The sequence below is a fragment of the Furipterus horrens genome, unplaced genomic scaffold, assembly GCF_987537825.1.
Source record: "Furipterus horrens unplaced genomic scaffold, mFurHor1.1.pri manual_scaffold_9, whole genome shotgun sequence".
Classification (NCBI taxonomy): Eukaryota; Metazoa; Chordata; class Mammalia; order Chiroptera; family Furipteridae; genus Furipterus; species Furipterus horrens.
This window is the reverse complement of record NW_028327179.1, coordinates 32373109-32399938: the sequence shown is the minus strand read 5'-3', so window position 1 is coordinate 32399938 and position 26830 is coordinate 32373109. Positions and strand designations below refer to the sequence as shown.

The 26830-nt window shown below is 38.8% G+C and overlaps 1 protein-coding gene across 4 annotated transcripts in view; it reads right to left on the bottom strand.

The window, feature by feature from the left end:
• The window catches only part of CDK6 (cyclin dependent kinase 6), a 228415-nt gene extending 206130 nt beyond the window's left edge, over positions 1-22285 (bottom strand). Inside the window, exons 1-2 of one of the 4 annotated variants that reach the window (XM_090287226.1) lie at positions 22173-22285; positions 18666-19271 (exon numbers count right to left, since the gene is read on the bottom strand). In XM_090287226.1, coding sequence (XP_090143352.1) covers positions 18666-18898 — 233 coding nt within the window. In that variant the 5' untranslated portion in view covers positions 18899-19271; positions 22173-22285. The other 3 variants (XM_090287227.1, XM_090287228.1, XM_090287229.1) reach the window with 3 other exon arrangements.
• Positions 22286-26830: the final 4545 nt, after the last annotated feature.

Genomic DNA, 26830 nt, shown 5'->3' with positions numbered 1-26830 from the left:
ACAATGCCACCAGCCCATCACTCACCCCTTTTCCAGGCACCTCTCCCACTTCTGCACCAGACTGGCGCCCCTCTAGCTGCTGCCCTGGCCATCTTTCCCAGAGTGGGTGGGTCTGCGGATGTTCTAGGACCGTGGGGGCCCTTTAAACAAGCGGACCCGGCTGAGACTGGCAGTTTCTGCCTCCACCCCAACCCCCAGTGGTTTGCACAGTCAGAAGCAATGAGGCTTCATTTTCCCCGGTGCTGGGACTGTGGGTTTCGAGGTCCGGTGAGTAGCTGGGAACGCTCCCCAGGTGTCCCTCCTTTTTAAAATGTGTGACTGTGCTTTCTGCTGGCCCACAGCTGCTGCCACTGGCGCCGCCACCACACCGCATCCTCTCTGCCCCGGTTCCGCCCCTCCTACCTGTCTGGATGAGTATTTCTTCTTTATATCTCTGTTTGCTGGACTTCCATGCAGTCTGATTTTCTAGAACTTCTGGTTACTTCTACTTTTGAGGTAGTTGTAGCCCTTCTTAGTTGTGGAGGGAGATGCAGCATGACTGTCTACGCCTCCATCTTGGCTGGAAGTCTAATATGAGTTCTTTACATAATTTGGAGATTAAACCTTTGTCCCATGTATCATTGTCAATATGTTCTCTCATACAGTGGGTTACCTTCTCATTTTGATGATGGTTTCTTTAGCTGTGCAGATTTTTAATCTAATGTAGTCCCATTTGTTTATTTTTATCCTTTATTTCCCTTGCCCTGAGAGATATATTGGCAATAATATTGCTATGTGAGATATCTGAAATTTTACTGCCTGTGTTTTCCTCTAAGATTTTTATGGTATCATGACTTATATTTGTCTTTTATACATTTTGAGTTTATTCTGGTGTATGGTGTAAGATGGTAGTCGAGTTTCTTTTTTTTTTCTTTTTACATGTCCCTGTCCAGTTTTACCATTTGTTGAAGAGATTATCTTTACTCTATTGTATGCTCTTGTCTCCCTTGTCAAATATTAATTGACCATAAAGATATGAGTCTATTTCTGGGATCTCTATTCTGTTCCATTGATCTATGTGTCTGTTCTTATGCTAGTACCAGACTGTTTTGATTACAGTGGCCTTGTAAATATCAGGTATTGCGATTTCTCCAACTTTGTTCTTCTTTCTGAAGATTGCTGAGGCTATTCAATATCTTTTTTGGTTCCACATAAATTTTTGGAATATTTGTTCTAGATCTGTGAAATATGCCACTGGTATCCTAATAGGAATTGTGCTGAATCTATAGATTGCTTTGGGGAGTATGGACATTTTAATGATGTTAATTCTTCCAATCCATGACCACGGTATATGCTTTCATTTATTTGTATCTTCCTTAATTTCTTTCTTCAGTGTCCTATTTTTCTTAGTATAGGTCTTTTATCTTCTTGGCTAAATTTATTCTTAGGTACATTTTTTTTTTTGTTACAATAGTACATGGGATGGTTTTCTTAGTTTCTCTTTCTGATAGTTCATTATTGGTGTATAAAAATGCCATCTATTTCAGAATACTGACTTTGTATCCTGCTACTTCGCCAAATTCATTTATTAGGCTGAGTAGCTTTTTGGTGGAGCCTATAGGGTTTTCTATGTAGAATACCATGTTGTCTGCAAATAATGAGTTTTACTTCCTCTTTTCCAGTTTGGATGCCTTTTATTTCTTCTTGTCTGATCACTGTGGCTAGGACTTGCAGTACTATGTTGAATAAGAGTGGTGAAAGCAGACACCTGTCTTGTTTCTGATCTTAACACAAAATGCTTTTAGTTTTTTCCCATTGAGTGTGATGTTGGCAGTAGGTTTTTTGTATATGGCCTTTCTTATGTTGAGGCATGCTCCCTCTAGTCTCACTTTGGTGAGTGTTTTTATCATAAATGCTGCTGGAATTTATGAAATGCTTTTTCTGCATCTGTTGATATGATCATGTGATTTTTGTCTTTCATTTTATGTAATGTATCAAGTTTATTGATTTGTAGATATTGTACTATCCTTGCATTCCTTGAATAAATCCCACTTGATCATATTGCTGGACCCAGTTTGCTAATACTTGAGGATTTTAGTATCTTTGTTCATTCAGAGTATTGGCCTGTAGTTATCTTTCTTTCTTGTGTTTTTACCTGGTTTTGGAATTAGAGTAATATGAGCCTTGTAAAAAGAGCTTGGAAATCTTTCCTCTTCTTGAATTTTTTGGAATAGTTTGAGAAGGACAGTTATTAGTTTTTCTTTGAATGATTGGTAAAATTCACCTCTGAAGGTATCTGGTCCAGGGCTTTTGTGTGTCATGAGTTTTTTGATTACTGCTTTGATTTCACTAGGTATTAATGCTCTATTCAGGTTTTCTGCTTCTTCCTGATTCAGTTTTGGAAGATTGTATGTTTCTAGAAATTTATCCATTTTGCCCAGGTTGTCCAAATTCTTGGCATATATAGTTGTTCATACTAATTTTTATAATACTTTGTATTTCCATGGTATCTGTTGTTACTTCTCCTCTTTCATTTCTGATTTATTTGGGTCCTCTCTCTTTCTCTTGATGAGTCTGGTTAAAGGTTTGTCAATTTTATTATTTCAAAGAATCATATCCTGGATTCACTGATCCTTTAAATTTCTTTTTAGTCTCTATGTCATTTATTTCTGTTCTGATCTTGATGATTTCCTTCCTTCTACTCACTCTGGGCTTTGTTTGTTGTTGTTCCTCCAGTTCTTTTAGGTGTAGGGTTAGGTTGCGTATTTGGCATTTTTCTATCTTCTTTAGGTAGGCCTGTATTGCTATGAACTTCTCCCTCAGGACTGCCTTTGCTGTGTCCCATAGGTTTTGGGTTGTTGTGTGTTCATTTTGATTTCTTTCCAGGTAATTTTTAATTTTTTTCCCTTGGTCTCATTGTCAACCCATTCATTATTTAATAATATGTTATTTAGCCTGCATGTGTTTGAGTGCTCTTCAGTTTTTCTATTGAGGCTGATTTCTAGTTTCAAGCCATTTTGATCTGAGAAAATGCTTGATATGACTTAAATTTTCTTTAATTTGTTAAGACTTATTTTGTGTCCTACCATGTTGGTCTCTGTTTGAGAATGTTTCTTGTGCATTTGAGAAAAATGTATATTGTGCCTTTTGGGGATGAAATATTCTGTAAATATCAATTAAATCCATTTGATCTAGTGTGTCATTTAATGACGCTATATCATTGCTCATTTTTCAGTCTGGATAATTAGTCCACTGTTGACAGTGGGGTGCTAAAATCACCTACAATGACTGTGTTGCTGTTGATCTCTTTCTTAAAGTCCTCCAAGATTTTCCTTATGTATTTAGGTGCTCCTATATTGGGTGCACATGTTTACAAGGGTTATATCCTCTTGTTGAACTAACCTCTTAAGTATTATATAGTGACTTTTTTTGTCTCTTGTTATGGTCTTTGTTGTGAAGTCTATTTTGTCATATAGAAGTATGGCTTCCCTGGCTTTCCTTTCACCTCCATTTGCATGCAATATTTTTTCCATCCCTTCACTTTCAGGTTGTGTAGATGTTTTGTTCTGTGTTTAGGTCTCTTGGAGACAGCGTATATGTGGGCTATGTTTTCTTATCCATTTAGCTACCCTGTGTCTTTTGATTAGAGCATTTAATCTGTTTACATTTAAGGTTATTATTCATTGGCATTCTTCCCTTTGTTCCTGTGTTCCTTTCTTTCTCTCTTTCTTCTTCTTCTTAAAACAGTCCCTTTAGCATCTCTTTGATGCTGATTTGGTGAAAATGTACTCCTTTAGCCGCCCCCCTCCTTTTTTTTTGGTCTGGGAAGCTCTTTATTTCATGTTTGGGTATTTAAAAATACAAATGTAAATAACTCTTGGGTCAAAGAAGAAATCACCAAAGTAAGTTTAAAATGTTTTGATTCCAATGAAAATGGAATTATATATATATAAAATATGTGGCAAGTAAATAAAGCAACGTAAATGCTTATATTAGAAGAGAAGAAAATTTGACAACGAATGAGTTAAGTTTCCAGTTTAAGAATCGCAAAGTAAGTAGCAAAAGAAAATAAAAATAAAAGTAAATATCAATGGAATAGACAATAGACAAATGATAGAGGAAATGAATGAAACCAAAAACTGGTTTACCATCAGTAAAATTGAGGAAACTGTTACCAATATTGTCAGGAAAAACAAAGGCGGAACATACAAATTACCAATATCAGGAATGAAATGACACATTACTTCAGATCACAGACATTAAATAAAATGAGGGAATAAAGATAAAGAATTTATACTAATAAACTAAAAAACTTAGAAGAAATACACAAATTCTTTGAAAAACACAAATTACGAAGAATGATTCAATCTACATAGCTCCATGTCTTAAGGAAATAGAATTTGTGGTTTAAAACCTTCCTGTAAAGAAAATATTAAGCCCAGATTATCACATTGGTGAATTCCATTAATGCATAAAAAGGAAATAATACTAATGCTACATGGAATAGGTCAGAAAATCTTTCAGGAGGTAAAAACACCTATCAACTCATTTTATGAGGTAAACATTACCTCAAAACCAAAACCTGAGACATTATGAAGAAAAGAAAATTACAGAACCATATACTTCATAAACATAAAGTGTAAAAATTACTAGCAAAACTTCAGCAGGCAAAATTGCAAAAATAATTTTGAAAAAGAACCAAGTTGGAAAACTAAGACTACCTGAATTCAAGCTGCACTGTAATAGTAATCAAAATATCATGGCATTGGCAAAAGGACAGATATATAAATCAACGGAACGGAACAGCAAGTACAGAAATAGACCCAAATTTATATAGTCAATTGATTTTTGGCAAAGGTGTCAAGGAAATTCAAAACAAAAAAACCATAGTCTTTTCAACAAATGCGGCTAGAACAGCTGGATATCCATAGAGGAAGAAAGTAAATCTTGATTCTTACCTCAAGCCACCCACAGAGATTTAACTTGAATGTATCATGGATTTGACATAAAAGCAAAAACTATAAAATTCTAGAATAGTGATTTTCAACCAGTGTACCACAAGAATTTTTAAAACATACAATAACTGACTGTTTAGTCAGGGGCACTGACCTCTTTCCCCTCAGACTGTCAAAAAAAAAAAAAATGACAACAGCCAACACAGTAGTTGTCTGGTGTGAATGAATTGAAATTATATATATATATATATATATATATATATATATATATATATATATATTTTTAGTCAGACTGGCAAAAAATATAATGTATCTTTTGTTTTGCTGCAGAATTTTAGTAATTAGTTTATGTGTGCCAAGAGATGAAAAAACGTTGAAAATTGCTATTCTGAAATAAAACATATACTGTAAAAGAATCTATGTGCCATTCAAGTAAGCAAAAATTTCTTAGGATACAAAAAAAAAAAAAAAAAAAAAAGCTCAAACCATCAAAGAAAAAAAAATAAATCAGGTTTTAGTAAAATTAAAATCTTCTCTTTGAGAGGCACGGAAGAACATAAAAGGGCAGTATTTGTAATACCTATACCTGACAAAAGACTGTTCCAAGTATTTTTAATAGGATAACTCAGCTTTTAAATACTTGCTTCCCCAATGAAGTAAGAGAATGGCCAATAAGCAAATGAAAAGATGTTCAACATTAGTCATTAGTTAAATGCAAACTAAAACCACAATGTGATATCAGTTCACAGCTCAAATACAATGGTTAAAATAAAGAAGCTAACAATACCGGAAGTGTTGAGTAGGATGCATATCAAATAACACCTCACTACATTGCTGGTGGAAATGTAAAATGGTACGACCAGTTTGGAAATGATTGGCAGTTTCTTTAAAAATTAAACACACATTTGCCATACTAGCCAACGAACCACTTCTAGGTATTTACACAAATGAAATAAAGCAAATGTCACATCAACACAAAGACTTGTACATGAATGTTCATAGCAGTTTAATGCAATAATAACCCCAAAGTGAAAGCAACACAAATAACATCAACAGGTGAATAGATAAACACATTGTGGCAAATCCATATAATGGGAAAGAATAAACTACTGTAACAGTCAATAACATGAGTGAATCTCAAATATATTATCTGTGAAAGCCAGATACACATGAAACTCTAGAAAAGAAAATATAATCTATAATGACAGAAAGAAGATCAGTGGCTGCCAGAATTCTAGGTTAAAGGGAGGATATTGACTTCAAAGGAGCCTGAGGAAACTTTTGGGGTAAGTGTTTCAGTTCTTGATAGTGATAGTACTTATATGGGTGTATAAATTCATCAGACTCATAAAAAATTATTAAAGTGGATGTCTTTTACTGTATATAAATTATATCTCAATAAACTTGATTTTTTTTAAAAAGCAAAGGATATCTAAACATCACCAGGCATTTAAGGAATCCAACAATAAGAAAAACAAAATAGTTAAAAACTATACACTGACTGAAACAGAAATAATATGTAGAACTTCCTAAAAATTCAGAGCAATTCAAGGATATAGTACACCTATATAATCAAGATAGGATGCTTTAAAAAAAAAGAGAGAGAGAGAAGAACAACAAAAAGATGCTTTGAGGTTAAGATAACTGTCAAAAAAGTAAATTTAATAATGTTTGGAAAGTAATATACAATATTTTTTTAATATATAGGATAAAACAAAACCAAAGAAAATAGTTAGAAAATAGAGGAAAAGGAAGTAAGACACAGAGGTCCAATCTATAAGACTGAACTTTTAAGACTCAGAGGTCCCTACTGAAAGATGGAATATCTGACTACCAGGAGAACCTCAGAAAGAAGAGAACAAATAGAGAGGAAGAAGCAATTTATAAAAACAAATATGCACAAAGATCCCACAGAATGCCTCAGCAAATTGAATTTTAAAACGAATCACATCTAGACCTCTATTTCTGAAGAACACATCTTAGCTTCTTCCAGACAAAAAGGTCATGAAAAATTAATTAGAAAATCATATTGGCAGATGATTTCAGTAACATACTTAATACCAAGATAATGGCTTAAAATTTTTTAATGTGGTAAATTTTTTCATCTTAGACTTCTAAAAACAGTCAAACCGTAACCTAATACGTAGGACAATAAAGATGTTTCCAAGTAAGTGAGGGTTCAGAAAGTTTTTCTTATACACAATTTCTTAGGAAGTTACTCACAAATGTACACTAGCAAAACAAGGGTGTGAACCACTGAAGAATAGCCACGATGCAGGAATGAGTGGCTCCAACCCAGAGAAGCAGTCAAGGTCCCAGGAAGACACCTGATCATTAGGTCCAGTAAATAAACCATCCAGAATAGACAAAAACTTCAAAGAAACTTCAGGAAATGGGACGAGTCAGTAGAAATACATGGCCTGATGAAGGGTTTGGGGAAAAAAAGTTTAGGCTGTGATAAAGGCAAACAGTGGAAAAAAATACAAAGGCAATTATAGACTCCAGGAAAAACAAAACTACAAGAAAACCATGGTCTGATTGAGAAGTATGTAAAATAGGGTATAATTTTTAAAAAGAGATGCAGAATAAGAAAACAGAATCCAGATGTCTGTATTTAAGAAAGAAGGGCCTCCTATGGCCTCACAGCATTGTAACATTGGACCTGCAGTTGTGGTTGTAGAACAGAGGCAAATGCTTAACAACTTTAGCAAAGTAGCTGATAGAAGTTATTATATTCAAGAGTGTACAGAGGTGGAAGGCAGACTAGGGGGCAAAAACATTCTTCTCCTACTACATGAAAAATCAAGAGATATGCCAAAAGTGAAAGAACAAAAATATAACATTTAAATATAAAACTGTATTTATATTAAATTTAAATTATATTAAAGAAAAATGTCCCTATTGAACAGAAGTTGAAGGAGATCAATAGAGAGTAGAATAACTGAGCTAAATCCCCATCCTTCAGAGTAGGAAGTCAATATATATTATCTGAGGTTTAAATATCAAGAAATAGAGCATAGAATATTATCTGGACTTATGGAGGCAACTACCAAAAGCACCAAAAACAAAGTTAAAAGATGTTGTATCTAAGCATTAGGAATAGGAATAGTAGGGGCAGGATCCTTGTTTTTTGTTTTTGTTTTTTAATTATAAACCCCTCTGTACTAATCACTAAATGCTAATGTCATGATTATAAAAATAAAAAACAGTGTATGTCCCCTCCCCGTGAATCTTTGAACTCACTTGTAACCAATGGACAATGGCTGAAGTAACTGCCAGCTCCTGGGGACACTGACTGGCTTCTGGAGCCATGAGCCAGTTCAACTACTTCGAAGCCTTGATGCTGAGAGAAAGCCCCAGCCACAGAGACAGGCAAGGTATAGGTACTTTGGTCCATAGCCCCAGCTCAGGTCCCAGCCTTTCTCAACTAGCCCGCAAGAAACACCAGACTTCATAGCCAATCAAACCCTCCGCTGCTATGTCATTTCCAGTTGAAGCCTCAGACATCATGGAGCAGAGATGCACCATTCTCACTGTGCTTTGTCTGAATTCTCCATCCAATGAACCCTTGAGCATAAAAAAAAATGGTTGTCGTAAGCCCCTAAATTTTGGAATAATTTACTACACAGCAATATTAACCAGAACAAGTACTTTCACAGAAAAATATAATTACTTTAAATTAAAAAAATGCAAACAAGTACCCTGGTAGTCTAGTAACTCCTTACAATATACCTAACAATTGATTGGGACACCATACATTTCTATTCTATTCTGTTCTATTCTATTCTATTCTACCCCTCCCTTTTTTCCTTCCTTCTTTTCCCCTTTTCTGTCTTTCCTTCCTTCTTTATTATTCTTTATAACTGGTCATGACTAAGTAATATCAGACCCCTTAGATGATCACAATCAACCAATTTAAGCAGAGAATGAAGATGCTTGAAATGGTAGCACCAAATAGCAGTACTGGGGAAAGGTTCATGAGGGGACTGGCCACCTGGGCCTCATGACTCGTAAGGACAACTGCAGCTGTTTATGCAAGGGTTTTAAGTTATGAATGATTTATTCTAGGACTTCTTCATTTAGTATTTTCCAACCGTGGCTGACCACGGATAACTGAAACCACTGAAAGTGAAACTGCGGATAAGGGGCGGGGGGGAACACTACTGTATTTCACTGCAGATTAGTGCCCCTGAACTGCTTCCTTTCTGTGGACAGGAGTTCTTAGTGACTTCAACACAGAGTACAGGGAATAAAATTTCAAAAGTCTATGGGAGGATAGAGACTTTTAATTAGCAACATAGACTTCTGTGTCCATGTCAGTTTCCTCCACAAAATTATGAACTACTTGAGATAAATTCCTGTTGTTAATAATACCTTATATTTTATAATATTTGATCTTTATATATATAACTTCATTTGATCATAGTGACTCTCTAAGGTCAAAAGAGTAGCAATAATTCCTATTTTATTATAGGGAAACCGCAGTTACGAGACATAAAAGATTTACACTAGGTCACTCAGCTAAAAGGTGGAGGAGTCAGGATAGAATCAAAGTATCCTGATTCCTTTTCAAACACATACAAGGAACTTCCGCAGCTTCAACAATGATCAGCTTGTTTCATCTATATGCCATTTTGAAATAAACTCCAGACCTAATGCCTTTGGGGTGGGGGGTAAAATTTCAAGATATAGGTACTTTCTGTGATCATTGTCAGTCACATTTAATAAAATGTTGAATACATCAGGTAATCCATAAATATTTGTTGAATATCACAGATCTCAAATGTGCTTTCAGACATTGTTACCCAATTCTGACTAAAAACAAAAATCAATTCTGAATTTCTATATGGCACATACTCATTCATTCATTCATTCATTCACAGATATTTATTGTGGGCTACAAGATGGAAGTCACCATGTTAAGTGTTTGGGGTCAAGAAACAAGAAAACTCCCAGACTCAAAAAAAGAAAGAAAAAAATCCAAAGGAATTCACCACCAAACCAGTATTACAAGAAATATTAAAGGGACTTCCTTAAGAAAAAAAAGAAATAAAATACATATTAATACTAAAATGGCAATAACTACATACCTATCAATAATTACTTTACATGTAAACCAATGCTCCAGTCAAAAGGTACAAGGTTGCCAAACGGGTAAAAAAAATAAGACCTATATATACATCTACAAGAGACCCCCTTTGGATCAAAAGGCACACACAGACTGAAACTAAAGGGATGGAAAAAGATACTCATGCAAATGAAAAAAAAAAAAAAAAGCTGGTGTAGCAATACTTATAGCTGATAAAACAGACTTTAAAACAAAGGCTAAAAGAAGACACAAAGAAGGACCCAGAAATTCCACCTTCTGGGTTTTTATTCAAAGAAATCCAAAACACTAATTCAAAAAGACATATGCATCTTTATGTTCATTGTGACATTATTTACAGTAGCCAAGATACAGAAGCAACCAAAGTGTCCATCAAAAGATGAGTGAGTAAGGAAGTGGTGCATATGCACAATAAAATATGAGTCAGCCATAAAAAAGAATGAAACCTTGCCATTTGCAACAACATGGATGGACCTAGAGGGCATTATGCTAAGTGAAATAAGTCAGACAGAGAAAGACAAATATCATATGGTTTCACTTATATGCGGAATCTAAAAACACAAAGTAAACAAACACACAAAGGAGAAACAAACACATAGGTACAAAGAACATTTTGATGGTTGCCAGATAGGAGGGAGATTGGGGAGGGTGAAAAAGGCAAAGGAATTATTAAGATGTGCAAACTGTCAGAAATAAAAAGTCATGGGGATGTAAAGTACAGCACAGGGAATACAGTCAATAATATTGTAATAACTAAGTGTGGTATCAGATGGGTTATATTGTAATAACTGTGTATGGTATCAGATGGGCTGTAATAACTATGTATGGTATGAAATGGGTGCTAGACTTATTGGGGTAATCACTTCATAAATTATAAAAATGTCTGATCACTATGTTGTACAACTGAAACTACTATAATATTGTATATCAACTGTAATTGAAAAATAAACATTTTTTAAAAACACACAAAAAAGTCCCTTCCTTTAGGGACCTTGCATTCAACTATTCTGGGTGCACACTGTATGCATATACATGTACATGCATGTACACACACACACACACACCTATTACATGTGTTTTGAGAAACTAGAATTAGTTCAGGCTGGAAGAATACTTCTGAACTAAACCTACCAGTTTGTCAAGGTGGAATCCAAATTCTCTGTGCACAAACTAAGAAAAGAAGTAGAAGACAAAGTTTTAGTGGAATTCAGCATCTTGACATCTTTTTAGAAATTATTAGGAAAGTTTTACTTAACTCTGCTCCTCCTAAGAGTTTTTCCAGTATAGAAAGCCAACAATACTAAATTAGTGGGGAAAAAAAAAAGTAAAAGAATTAAACAATCGATTCAAATGTATTCCTTATATTCTTACATTAAAAAGTGTTCAAGTTATTTTCAACTTTTACTGAATGTGTGCACATTTCCTAATGTTAATGTCTTCTTTATAGTATGAACTAAGTCCAAGACTGTACAGTTAATTAACTATGGGGATGTCTTAAATTTAAAACTCTAATATAAACTATGTATATTGGAGTAAAACAAAAATAAAACTTTCTCTTTGCAGTATTCTTTATTTTTACCAGGAACCAAATAAGTATAATGCAATATACTGATCCATTTTCCCTCTTTATTTGACACTCCTCATAGTAACATTCGTGTGATGGAAATAATCCATATGGTTCCTGCCTTAATAACTAGACATCCTTTCCATTATTCATTTGTTCTTTATTTCCACCGATGTAGAATGTAAACGGCCATGACCACAAGACACTCCCTCCCTTGAGGGCTTACAATTGGGGTGTGGAAGGGTAAAGGAACAGAAGAGGGTGGTTAGCAGGGAGATTAACATTTTATCTTATATAACAGACATAATAATATAAAGGGGCAGACATATACTAAGTGCCATAAAGGAGTTCCAAGTTGTCAGTATTCAAAGGAATCAGTTTTATCCAAATGGAGGTATTAAGAAGAATACCACTAAAAACAAAACAAACAAACAAACAAACAAAAAGGTGGTATTAAGAGCCTGGCCCTGAAGGATGGGTAGCATTTCAACAGGTGGAAACAGTGGTACAGGGAGGGGCACTGCACGCGTATTTTGAGATCAGCCCCAATTAAAGTCACAGAGGTGGATGGCAAAGAGCACATTCAGGGGAAATAGACTGCTGGTAGGATACATGTAGCAAATGCACACAAAGAACACAAGGAAATCCAATCAAAGTATAAGTCAATGTGAAAGACAAAAAATGGATAGTCTAAGGAAAAGTTTAAAACATCAGTATTTGAAGGCTCTTACGAAATACTCTTGGCGTGTAAATGTTTTACATACAGTTTAATGCACAGTAATCTCCCCATGTTTAGACTGAGATACTTGATAATGTTGTCAGCAGCTCCAGAAGGAGGAAAAGTTCTAATTGGAGGTGTTTAACTTATTTCACTTAGTTCATTCAGGAAACATACACTGGGCAACTAATAGTTATGAACACTGTGCTATTTATGGATACAAAAGATACAATGCTTGTCCTCATGTCAGGAAACATAAAATCATTAAACTGAAAATATTTTTTATGTCCCAAGGGAGTGTTTTCGGATATGCAATGACCATTAGTTATCCTGTCCTGCTAACACTGGATATAAACCTGTGTTTGAACCTTCGCGATCCTCATTTTGTATCGACAATGTATATAAATGTGGAATAAAACAGCTGACTAAAAATGAGTCAATTATTTTACGCCTTTACAAAACAATTCCTATATAGACCAAGAGGGGTTGGACTATGTTAAATCTGGGACCCCTTACAATTCCAAAATTCTTATACTGTGATTTTAATTCTATTGAATTGAAGTCCTTTATGAAGGCCAGATAACTGAGAACAAATAATTAAAATGGCAAAACCAGTAGTTGCCCAAATTTAGGTAAACTACTAAACATTTAATAATTATCCTATCCCAAATGGACTTCCAGGGTACTACTGCACACTCAAGAGATTCCTGTCACATGCCTTAAGGTGCCTTTACTTCACTTCTCAGTGAAGAGAAGCTACATGTGCAGCTGGAAGAAACAAAATCAAGTGTGGCAACCAACTGGCAATATTCAAAACAACTGCCCAGTCTTATAAAACTCCTCCCTGCTGGCCCCAGCAGACTTAGCATCTATAGATCACCACTCAAATGGTGACCTTTATGTAGGCATGCTTGCTACCAACCACCGGAGCCCATTTTCAGTACTGCCTCCTGGCCCTTCGACAAAGCCAACACTACACACACTACCTTCTCCTGTTACCAATCCTCCTATATCCAGATTTCATCTCTGCTATGTTCTGCCACACCAGGAAGCTCGCGATTAATTTCCTTCCTAAGAAGACAGAAAAGCTCATCTGAATGTCATGAGAAATGGCAATAGTGCAAATAGTTTTTCCAGAAGCATGAGTAATATTATTTGTTTATATGTCTGGAGTTTGTTATGCTGCCTAATTTTCAAGTATTATGGTGTTTATTTCATTAAAAGAGTAGTAGATGCCAGAGCCACATTATGCAATAGTTCACTCTTCAAATAAGTACCAAGCATTTAGATTTTTCCTATTTTTCTTTGTCTAAAATGAACTCAGTATTATTACTTAATTATTTAACTACATTATTTACTTGTATTATTATTTAACTAAAGCCATTGAAATGATCATAGTTATTACCCAAATACTTTAAAAGCAGAATTTAATGGGTCATCATTATACTTTTTGCAGATATACTTCAGTAGGGCATACTGCAAAAAATCAGGAATTTCCTGGACTGTTATGTCATTTATTCCTGGCAAACCATCACCTTTGTCTAATAGAGTTCATTTTTTTCCAAACAATAAATGCAGTCACTTGATTTAACTTCTTCCACTACACAATTAAAAAGAATTTTTAAAAATTGCTACTCAGCTTTTAGAACAAGTGAATAACTTCAAAATGGCATGATAGACAAGGTGCTTTAACTCTGGGCTTTACTTCCCTATAACATAGAAGTGCTGAAAGACTTCCAGTGTCTTTCAACCCTAATATCCATGAGTTTGCAATGACATAGTACAAGTACTGGATGTCTCATTCTTAAAAAACATTCCTAGGGAATCATTAATAGTGAGGCATATTTTTTTTTAAAGTAATTTACTGTTAACAAGGAGTCTGTTTTCATAGATATTCATTTACCCATGTCTTAAATATAGAAGAATACACCACTAGATATTCAAGTTTATACAAGTTACCCCCTATTATGCCATTTTCTTCTTGATAGAGAAATTCTAATAACTGCATGGTGATAATAGTTATGTAAAAAGAATACAAGTGCAATGTCAACAATTTAGCATTACCAAGTTCTTCTGCAGGAACAAGGCATTGGCAGAACATCATTGTGAAAACTTTTCAAGGAACTCTTAGCGAATGAGGGACCAAACACGTCTTTTGCATACTGAAACTTAAAAAAGAGAATTAAACTCCTGCTTTCCTTTTCACTGAAACAAGCCCTAAAAATGTGTTATTCATTCACAAAATAACACTTTTATTCAGAAGGATTCCCAGAGGACTCAGCTTTATGCTGCATCAAATAATATGTCATGTTTCTTCTACCCTGTTAATGATTAGGTTTTTCTAGAGAACATCACATTTTTAATTCTCTTTTTATGATATATATTATTGAGATCTTTAATAAGGTAAAGTTGGAAAACTCTCCTTGAATAATAATCATTGAGTTGTGTGGATTTTCCTGTTGGCTTTATTTTTTATTTATTTTAACAAGAGAAAATAACCAAATTTAACACATACATGCGTATGGGAACTCTGTATACATGAGAGAGTCAGAGACCCATGTGCAGAAGAGCTTCCTCTGTTGGCTTTTTTAAAAAGCAGTGATTAAATATTCTAATAAAAATAATTGAACAAATTTAGACGTCATAAGTTTATTCACTGACAAGCCATGAGTTTTAAGTTTCTAGAACCAGTACTTGATTTTGAATTACTTTTACTGCTACACTGACAAATCTGATCCTTCAGGACAACACTGGTAGCACTTACCAGGATCTTTGTAATGACACAGTGCTATTATGGATCAGGGTTGTGGTGATCATCTTATTCCTTCAAAGATGGAGGAATTACGCAAGGAGAGGAGCGAGGTGTGATTTACCCAAGTATCTTTCCCAGCACAGTAGGTTCTTCCTAAATCCTTGATGAATAAATAGAGCTCAAATGTTCATCATCTATATCAATTATGTGTCCAATGTCTTCTTATACAGATGTATTGGTATGTCCCTAAGGTGAAATTTAATCTTCAGAAAAGCAATGATTCTGATTAGGGTTTTGGTTATCTTAGCTGTTCAATCAGCAAGCTCCTGGTAACTAAATTATCACAAATATTCATTACTCTATAAAACTGTTTAGGTTTAGCAAGCAAGCCAATAGGAAATAAAGTGAATTTTTAAAAAGAAAAAAAGAACTTCTCATCCCATTACAAGGTAAGTTCTAAAAGTGTAGGCTTTTTCCGACTTGTTCACTGCTGTATCTCCAGCTTCTAGCAGTATCTGGCACATAGTAAGACCTCAATAAATATTTGGTGAATGAATATATTGCTGATAAAACACTATTTAGCTCAGAATATAAAACAGAATTCATTTGTAGAGTGCAGAAGCTCCGAAATAGGTTCATACTTAAGTCTGATTCTGGCAAAGGCTCTAGGATTTGGGATTACCAACTATAAAGAGTAAATGTTTATCCTAGACACTGATCAAGCCGGGGATACATTAAGTACAGGGAAGTAAGAATGTCAAGTTATCATCCCTGCGCATGTAGGCCATGCCAATGCCAGCAATTAACAAATCAGCTTTTTCTGCAAATCCATCCAAATCAAACCTTAAACTTTTGAGAAAAATAAAAAAACTAATACATTTATTATGCTTCTTCAAGCTTAGAGGCTTAACTATCTGTGGGAAGGGCCTATAATTATGATCAATTACTTATGACTTGGCACTTATAAAGGCATCTGCCCTTTTAAGAAACTTTTAACGATCAGGCAATAATCCTGTGGGGCAAGAATAAATCACAAGTTTGGGGGCTCAACTTTGAAAGAAAAGAATTGTTGTCACCTGCCCTTGATTTCCTGACCCTGCCTGAGCAAATAAGAGCAACCTCTAAAGTCTAGAATTCCCAGTCTAACCAAGCAAGTCATGGGGACCAACGATAGCCCCAAGGCAGAAGCGGAAGAGAAGAAAAGGGAAGGAAACAAACTGGGAGATCTGCAGCTTGTGAGAATGACATCATTAACAATTTTCTTCAGTGTCACTGAATTTCACTGCATATGACTGATGGGCTTTTCTGACAAACTACAGGCTCATTATATTCAAGTACCTTCTTGGTTCCAGAGTCTATAATGTCGGGGTTTGAGTATGATTTGTTCGTTCTATCGTATAGGTCAGGCGAAGTGATGCCTTACTAGGAAGTTGCTCTGAGACAAGGGCCCCACTAATCTGCCTGAACACAAATGATATGTGGATATTTGAAACACTTAAATTGACAAAGTGCTCTTATATACACTCAGTTTCTCCTCACAACCTGTAAGAGATGTCATCATCAACACTTAACATGTAAAGATAATTTTAGAAAATGACCCGTGTCTTAACTCGTAAGTATAGCTTCCTGAAAGTTCTCAGTACAGAATCCAAGTCATGGGTCAGTTAGAAATCTCTTAAGACACACCAATCTCAGGAGAATAAATCAAGAGAATGAAATACATTAGCCAAAGTCGACTAAGACAATGGCAAAAACAATTTTCCTTTGTTATAAGAGTAGACTGTTTTGTATAATAAAAGATGGTGTAAACAGGGTTGTCTCTACAACACTGCTATATTGGAAGGCTAGCATCTCATTTATATACATTATCATCCCTGATTGGACACTCTCCATAGGTGACAGACAAAATAAAAAAAGAATTTTGGTCCTAAAATTCTAGTGGTGGAATTCATCCTTTGGGAAACACCTAGGTATTCCTCTAGGATGATAACTATATTACAGGGGACAAAGATGTACCGTCCCCTTTCCTTCGAATATCACAAAGACTCCCCAAAAGGGTTTTTGTTTTTCAATAAAGGAAACACACACAAAAAGTAATCTATTGATTTTATGTGATGCCATCATCCTAAAACACTATTCTCCCAGTCTCATATTTTGTTCCTCTCTCTTTTAGTGGTTAAAGTTGAGGTATAATGGGGGCCCTTACCTTTATATCCATTTATCACTTTATATATTTATGATTCTTTGCTGCCTTCTAGCCTGAGTCTGTGTCGAGAACAAAGCGCCACACAAATCACCCTGCCTGGGATAAGAGGAGACAAGCTAAAACCTCCTAGGAAGATTCTGTAGACACTTTGGCTCCCTGAGTCTGTAGAGGGCTTGGTATTTCAAAGGTCAGTCTTGGGTCTCTCCACTTTGATGACTAATGTTAAATTGTTTGACTTGTTACAAAAATATTTAGCTGTGTTTATTTACATATTTTCATCCACAGGGCACACAGTAGGCATGTATTTGTTGAACAAAATCCCTAGATGGAGAAGACAGGAACAAGACCCCAAAACCATTTTCCAACACTTTATTCTAAGAGTTGAGAAAGGTAAAAAAATCACACCCTAATTTGTAGAAGTTTCTGTGCATTCCTTTCTGACTTAAAACTATGCATCTGTTTAGAAAATAAAAGGCAAACACACCACACAATGTCAACCACACAATGGGGAAATTCCAGGATCACTAAGAAAACACCATTATCCTAAGTCACACACACTTTACCACTGGTTACCACACAGGAGAGGTTTAAGAACTGCTGTCTCCCAATCCACTTGCACAACCCTCCAGAAAGGGCGAAGACAGAGTTTAGAATACAGAATCTAAAGATTCCATGTCGTGAACTCATTTCTACCCCTTTGGAGAAGTAATCCAAAGACTGTGATGGCCCAGAGACATAAAATAATTCAGACAGAGTTAACATTTTTGGAATATTTTAAATGACACTTGGAAAATGGGCACCAGCACTTTAGTCCTTAGACCATCAGGAATCCTGCTTATCATTATGCAACTTTAATAAAGAGAAACTGTGGGTGTGACTAGCATAAATATTAAGTTTCTGCATTGTTTTAACCTTATGTATACTAGGCTCCACCAGTAAAGGTCTCTTCCTTCTAATTGTCACAGCATCCTGCTACCCGTCACTTATCCTTAGTCTCTCAAAAATTCCCCAAGGACCAGAGTACTACTGGGGGTGGGGAACCGCTGGCAGGTCGTGTGTTAAGTTGGTTTGTTTTGTGCCTAAAAGGCACCCAATTTCCCGGACCCCCATCAGGGCCCACAGGGAGGGAAGCCTGCGCAGGTCACGTTTTCTGATTTGTCTTTCTGCTCGTTGTCTGGCAAGGTCACCGGCTCAGTCTCGCGGCTCCGTCGACAAAACTTGCTCTCACTCTGTAAGGTCAACAGGTCGAGCCGTGCCTCCCTAGCTGCTCTCCCCTCCAGCACTTTCCTGGGCCAGTGGTTGCTCCACCCCGCGTCCCCCCCCACCCCCAAGCCCTTCCCCAGCTCGCGCCCCCCGGCGGTGGAGGCACCTCTCGCTGGCTCACCTGACCACGTTGGGGTGCTCGAAGGTCTCCAGGTGCCTCAGCACCGCCACCTCGCGGATGGTGGAAAGCGGCATGCCCTCCTCGCCTGTCTGCACCCGCACGCGCTTCAGCGCCACGAACCGGCCTCCGTTCTTCAGGTCCCGGGCCTTGAACACCTTCCCATAGGCGCCCTCCCCGATCTCCGCCACGCACTCGTACTGCTGGTCGGCGCGGCTCAGGCCGTCCTTCTCCATAGCGCCCGAATGCCGCCCGGCGCGGCGCTGCTGGAGCGGGCTGGGGGCGCGCTCGGCTCCTTAGCGGCCGCTGCTCACCTCTTCCGGGACTGCCCGGCTTGCTCCCTCGCGCCCCGGGGATGGGTCTAGCTTTCCCTCACCCTTGGCGAGTAACGCGCTCCGGTGCTGGGATTTTCGCGGCCGCCGGGACTGGATGGAGCGACCTCACTGCGGGCGGGCGCAACCCTGGTGCTGCCTCTAAACTCCGCCTGCCGAGTTGCAGTGGATCTAGCCGATCCCTCCTCTTCCCTCCCCGAAGCGCAGTCCTCTGCACAGACACCAAGGCGATTACATATTCTCTGCCAGAGCGTGTCTTAGTCCACAATCATTCCACCTAAAAGAGGAGTTGGGGGGACAAGAAGAAAGTGCAATCAGGCACCCCAAGCGCCTTCCCTGGGGTTCCTGTTGACTCCCCTCCTCCTCCTCCAAGAATCCCCAGTCGCTACCCTCCGTGCGCTCCAGCCCTCTCCCAGGCAGATTAATCCTTCCTGGTTCCTCCGAGAAAAGTGAAGTTACTTTTCTTTCCCTGTAGAGTTGGAGCCGTCTTCGTGCTGAGAGGTTGCAGGGGCCCCTCGGGGATGAGCTCGCGGCGCGGCGCGGGACGCAGTGGAACGGGAGGGGGCGTGCCGAGCAGCCCAGAGTGTGCCGGGAGCGTGGGGGAGGGGAGGCGCCGGGCACGTCAATGTCACGGCTTAATATTTATCCCTATATCATTGTATTGCGCTGCTACCCTCCCTGCCTCTCCGAGCCCGGACGCACAGGGAGAGGGGCTCCCTGGGTGCTGTGGGGCGTTCAGGGGTCGCGCACAAACTGCTGTGAAGGGACTGTGAGTCCACCGTGTAGGGCGGCTGAGTGTGGGTGGGGGCTCCCAGGACCCTGTAACCTGATGCTTGGGAGTGTGCGAGAAGGGGTGGTCAGACATCTGCTCGGAAATTGCTTCCTTTCTTTCTACTTTCAGTTTTTCTACGAGGAGACATTTAAAAACGACTTGCATCACAAATGGTCTTTTGGGGGGTAAAGCAATCTGGGTTGGAAGCGGCATTCTTCCTCCGACTTGGAGGACCTCCCTGGTGGAAATCCATGAGGTCGGGAGAACTGGGGTTCCCGCTACTCGGCGGTGGGTGAACAGTGGGGCCTTGGGTAGGGGAGTCGCTCACGGGACCCTAAGGGTGGGAGAATGGGTGTTCACATTTTAACTTGTCTCTTTAAAGAATAACGTCAGGAACAAGGTAACAACTGTGATTCGCCTAGAAATTTACAGCCGATTGCAACCTGAGTAAAACTCAATCTCCCCAAGAAAACGGGTCGGGTGGAGGGGAGTAAATACTGAGCCTCCGGGGGTGAGAGACAAGAGGCTCTACTCTCCGGCCGGGACTCGAGAATCTTTCCCTACAGCCAGGATCATCTACGATGTAGGGTAGCAAACTTGGGTTTCCATTCCCCTTTCGACTTAGGGCCTGGTGCCTTCTATAGCCAGCCGTCCCCCGCAGCCCTCCGCACAACAAAGTGCGGGGTGGGGAGAGGTCACGTTCCCTTCCCATTCATTTGCAATCCTGTATCCAGGGAACCTCCATCCCACAGGCACCGAGGCCTCGGTGGGATGTTCGCCATGCCTACCGCGTGTCCGGAATGCCGGGGCACCTCGGAACTACCTGCCCCGCACCGCTGGCCAGCTCGCCTCCTTCCAGAAATTAAAGAAACAAATGGCGCGACCCCCACGGTGTGCGGGCAGAAAGAACCACAGCGAAGATGGAGCCCCTCACAATCACTCCATTCAAAACTCTCTTGAAAGAGGAAAAGCGAATCCTGGGGGAGCCGAGGAACAAGCCCCCAGAGCCTGCCCGGGGGTCTGATCTAGGCCGAGGGCCACACAGGTAGTGGAGGAGCCGCCGCCAGCAGCGCAGCCCTCCCTCTCGCGTCCCCCCTCTCTCCGCCCCTCAGCCGAGGCTAGGCAGCGGAGGAAGCTTCGCGGACGTCCCACCCCCGCAGGGAACTGCGCCCGCTGCCCCCGCCCGGCCCCGCACCACCCGCCCCGGGTCTCCCCTCCACCCTCGCTCCCGGACCACCGACTCCGGCGGAGAGAACCGGGAGCTGCAGTGCCTTTCCCCCCCTCTCCTCCACTTTTTTTTTGGTTGTTGTTGTTGCTTTCCCACGCTGGCTGAATGTGACTTGACCCCATTTCAAAAAGTTTGACATACTGCTTCAACATTTCCGCATTCCTCTGTGACTACAAAGGCTGCAGCCGCCTCCTTCTGCTTTCTGTCTCTGCTCTCTGTCTTCACACTCAATGAAATCCTTCATGTGCCTCTCTCGAAGCCTGCCCAACACCGCAAGGGTCGCCACCAGCGCAGCGACCAGAGGCCGCACCGGGGACCGCAGCTCCCGCATGTGCGCACACACAGACGCGCCCACGTGCACCCAGTTCTGCGCGCTGCGGGGCCGCAGCTGCCCCTTGCGGGCGAGCATTTCAACTCTGATACTTGAAATGATAAAAGTAAAGTGGGAAGCTAAAGCAACCGCGAGTCCTCGCGGGGCTCCAAGCCTGGACACAGGCAGCCTGTGTACATTCTTACAAGTGTGCATAACACGCCCACCGGGGTTGCCAACACGAAGCCTGCGTTAACTTTCAGCTCGCGGTGAGAAGGTTGGAGCCCACACTCACACCTCAGAGCGCTGGAAAGGGAGCTCTCGTGGGAAACCAATATAGGTCACGGAAGCACATTCTCACTCAGAGTACCCCGAAAAGCAGTGCCTTTTCAACCCTAAGTGAGGATGATTGTGTGATTGACTGAGTGAAGTTTAAATTCCATTTGAAGAAACTGGATGAGGAGTGTTTGCGTGGGTGTGCTGGCGCACAGCTATGTGGGAACAGGCACGGAGTCTCAGTGTTGGGGGTGTCCCCAGTGTGAGATGTCCTCCTCCAGCCAGATTAGGAGAGACTCCTTTAGCTCCCCCAAACTGACCCGTGTAACTACCTCACCTCGGTTCGTAAGGGGTTAACCAAAGTGGATTCCCAGGATGTACCCCCACCCCACCCCAATCCACCCCAACAGTCACCCACACCCACCCCACCCACCCACCCACTCAAATACACACACACACACACACACACACACACACACACACACACACACACACACACACCCTCGCTTCCAACCCTAGCCAAGCCCCCAAACCTCCCCCGGGAAGACCCTCCAACTCCGCCGCCCACCCACTCGAACGCACAGATCCTCACCTGAGGGATCTGGCCGCATCCGGCCTTCCTAGGGGGCTGCGTGTGTCAGTCTGACCTCCGCACGTGTCCACGGCGGCGCAGAGCAGGTAACCCTGCTCGGAGGAAGGAGTCACCAGCACTCTCTCCCGCTAAGGGGTGGGCACAGCGGCGGAGGGCGGAGGGACGCTGAGGGAGCCGCCCGCGCTGCTCGCTGGGGGCGGACCGGGGCCCCAGGGCTCCAGCCGGGGCTCGGGGCCCGAGCCGGGGAGGCAGCAGGGGCGGGGGCGGAGGCCCGGGAGGCCAACGCTGCCGGAGACCCACCGGGCGGCAGGGTTGGGGGCCAGCAGTGCAGTAGCAAGCAAGTGTGCAAATTAAAGCCTTCCGGAGAAAGAGGAGGCGGCCGGGATCCGGCTGTGCTCTGAGCCTCCCAGCTCCCCAGCTCTGGGCTCCAAGTTGGGGGCGAGGAGGAGAGTCGGGGGAGTTAAATGAAAATTTCCGGCTTTCACTGCAAGTAGAGTAGGGGAATCTTACAACTAAAATAAGAAACGTGAGAGGGAAAGGGATCTGTTGTCGGGAATCCGCGGAGTTTCCAAACTCAGGGTCGCCCAAAGATGGGGTTTTGACAGAGTGAGGCGGAGGTATCAGCAGTTTGAGATGTAGAAGGATGGGAAAATCAGAAAAACAACCAACAATAATTATGAGGGGCCAGTGGGGATGGTAAATACCCACACTTTCCAAGAAACTGAAAAATCAGACCGAAAAATAACTCTTCTCTATTAAAAAAAAAAAAAAGTTTGGCAGGACGCCTTGCAGAAAAAAGAACAAAAACTAATCTCTTCAAGCACTTTTCACTTTTAGCATGAGCTACATTTGTTTGTTTTCCTTCGCTTCCTTTCGGCCTCACAAAGCCCTATCTTTTCCTTTTGGAGAGAGGATATGATTAGGAAATTGTCAGACACTCCTGTGATTAACGATCTACTTGAAGGGACCGGCCGTTTCACAGTTATTAAGTGGTTAGCAAATGCTGAGGGTTCACTAAGGTATTTCTGAGGAGCTAAAAAAGACTAAAATTCAATCTAAAGAACAGTACCGCAAGATACCAGCCGCGCGCGCTCGAGCGCGTACACACACACACACGCGCGCGCGCGCACACACACACACACACACACACAAAGAGAATGTGATTCAGTGGGTGCTCAGTTTTAATGCCTTATTGGAATTCTGAAATTTGAAACCTTGAAAGAATGTATACTTTACCTGCTGAGAAAACCTGAATACAATTATTTCAGGTGAAAATGAGATTTTGGAGGGGGAAAGAAATAGTCTTCAATACTTTCTACCATGGAGTAAAACAAAAATTAAAATAACTGGTTTTTCTTGGAAAGAATTTGGTATTGTTCAAAATCTGTATCTGTAGAATAATTGAAACCTTAAAAACATCTTAAAGCAAAGCTTAAAAATTATTTATTTCAATGCTCCGTGAAAAAACTAAACCCCAGCAAATTAATGTTTGAATTAGAAATATAACCTCTATAAATCGTTTGACTTTTTGAATTAAACCATGTTGCTAATTTCACACTAGATCTAAATTTTACCTTTGTGAAATTATACTACAGTGTGAAATAACAGGTTAGGTAAACAAAAACTTGCATTTCTAAAAGCAGATATTTTGCAATGCATTATAATAATTTTTCTTAAATAAGAAAGTGAATAATTGTGTTTCTTTATGCTTAAGAAAATTCATAAAATACATTTTGTGTTTAGAAGTTTATCTCCTAAAATAAAATCCAATTTCTGAACAAAATTTGTATTTGTAAAGATATCTATACTCTCATATACCTTCTAGATTTAAGAAAGTTGTTGAATTTTATTTTTATACAAAATATTGGATCACTACGAATCACTAATCAGACTTTAAGCCAGAGACATAAATAGGAATCCTCCATTTTGATCATTGTTCCCACTTATCAATGCTTTTAAAAACAAGATTTTCTTGTTGGTAATCAACATGTATATGTTATTCAGAAATAATTGTTAATAGATAATCATAGGAACCAGCAAGTTAATGTAAGAATTTAAGTAAATAATTTGTTTTAAAAATATTAAGCTGTAAATATTTTTAAATTAACAGAAAAATGTCTTTTCTACACTGCATTGTATTTTTAATTACTGAATTTGATAACAACTATAGGTGGATTAGAAATTCCATAATTTAAGTTACTAGATTACTTGGCCAATATAAAAACAATGAAAATTTATTTAATTACATATTAATTCTGAGTGTTAACTCTATGTTATCTGCTTTCTCTGATATGGTTAATTTACCATTGTTCACTTTCCCTGGTTATGGTTCATATTAACATCTGGTTGCTTAAAGCTTCAGACCAGGAAGTTTTACAATGGATTTTATAAAATTACCAAATACCAGGTTGTTTTTGTTTATGGATAACTTCCTCTGTGGATAACAGGTTATCATAACAAAATTTGTGCAAAGTTTATAAACTGTGAACCAAATTCCGACTCTTCTGTTTAGGAATCTTCGATAAATGAAAACATGGCACTCAAGAATTTATTTGTACCAATATTTTCACACTGAATATTACTCTGAAATTGCAAATCATTTTACAAGTTTTTAAAAATTAGAACTCATGAATCTATCTCCAAAATGATGCTGTAGCTTACACTGAAAGTTTTCGTAGTGTCACAGAAGTGATATATTCCATGTGTGACTATTTCATATCAAATATCTATAAATTTTTGTTTTCACTAAAATAAAAATAAATGTTAAATTCTGGTCTATAATTTATAACCTTACATAAGAAATGAGTGATTTATTTAAGATTAGGAATTATAAATATATATCTAATTCTAAATGACCTCTGAATTATATTAGCTATTTGAAATTACAAAATACATTTTCCAGGAATTCAGAAATGAGGTTTTGCTATAATATACTGAACAATAATTTTAATTGGAGGTCCATATAAATGTATACTTTTTGTCTGTAAATCTCTCCTATTTGTTGATTTAATAAAACAAAATCTTCTCTGGTTTAATAACTGAAATCAGTTACACTTATTTTAAACTTGATTTATATGTGTATGTAAATGTTATGTTTCTTGAGTAATAACCATAAAAAAACTATAATTTGAACAGAAATGGCATAATAAAATGAAGTTTATTTTAATGCATTTTCTCCTCCGCTCCCCAGACATTTTCAAGGTGTTTTGGGTTTTCCCTTAAAATATAATATTGAGAATTTGCTAAATATCCTAGGAAAAAATCACTTGTACTACCAACTTTTTCAATTGTAAAGTTATGAGCTTTAATGATTTTCTTTTAAGTTCAATCTTCTCAATAAATTACTTCCCATCAATTTGGAAATGACCTGGCTTTTTCTTTTTGTTTTTGCATGGGATCTAGTGTATTGCATTTGAGCAGCTGAAACTTGAAGAAATTTTGGTATTTTCCATGAGGAAAAAATGTATATGGAGTAGTAGCTTATAAATTTAAGTAAAAGAGAAAAAAAAAAAGACATTGTCTATTGGAACATTCCATTTCCATGGATTCTACTGCTCTATAAATATTCTTGGGTAACATGTCAGTACTATGTTCATATTTCTATAATTGTCATCATCTTTTCTATATTTTTCCCTTTTGATAGAGACTCATATCTTCTTTTTCTTTTTTTATTTTTTTTTGTGTGTGTATACCTGTATGTTCTTGGCATATTTTTGTTACACATTTGAACCGTGTTAAGATCCTTTCATCAACTATATTAGAATTCTGAGTAATCAGAAAAATACTATGGTATACACTTGTAAACGTTGGCAATAATCACATGGAAATACCTACATTTCCTTTCCAGTTATAGTGTCTTGTAATTTTCACTGACTTTTAACATTTCTTTTTTAGATAATAAATACTTGCATCTCAACTGCACAGATGGCCTAACAATTGTGTTGCCATAGCTGCTTCTGGTTGAGCTAAAAGGTGTGTATATGTTTTAGATAGACCATTCAGACAAAGCAGTAAAGAGGTAGGACACAGTGGGGGTTGATGATGATAAAGTGGAATCTGGGAGGTAGGAGGAAGGATAAAGAAAGGCACCTGGGAAGAACTTCTATGAATGGCCTGGCAGCTGGTACAAGTGAAAAAAGCACATGTTGAGGTCCTGGGGCCAAGAGATGTTTCTCAGTGATCTAGGTATGGCATATACAGGCAACCTGATTCTTTCAGAATAAATAGTATTCTGTGCTTATCCTATTGTGCAATAAAACCTGTCTTACTGAATGAGATTGTATAATGTATGTGTTCATATACATGTAACTTTTATGTTTTCTCATTATGGCTTTTCCCTGAAAATAACATATAATGATATTCTTTGCAGAATTCTTTGAATGCCTATAAAAAAGCGTATGATAACATAGCTCTGTGGATCAAACATTTTACCACAAATTGAAGAGAGGGTCTAATTTTTAAACTACTATAAATTTGTTCAAAGTTGCTCATAACTTCTTACACCCAATACCTAGCATAGTAGCTGGCAAGTATTTTATGTCCAATAAAGGTTTCTTGATGGGAAAATCAGCTTTATATCTTTTAGTCTGTCTTCTTTGGGACTATTTCTTTCAATTTCCTTAAGGGAAATATAGTAGAATAACTTTTTAATATAATCC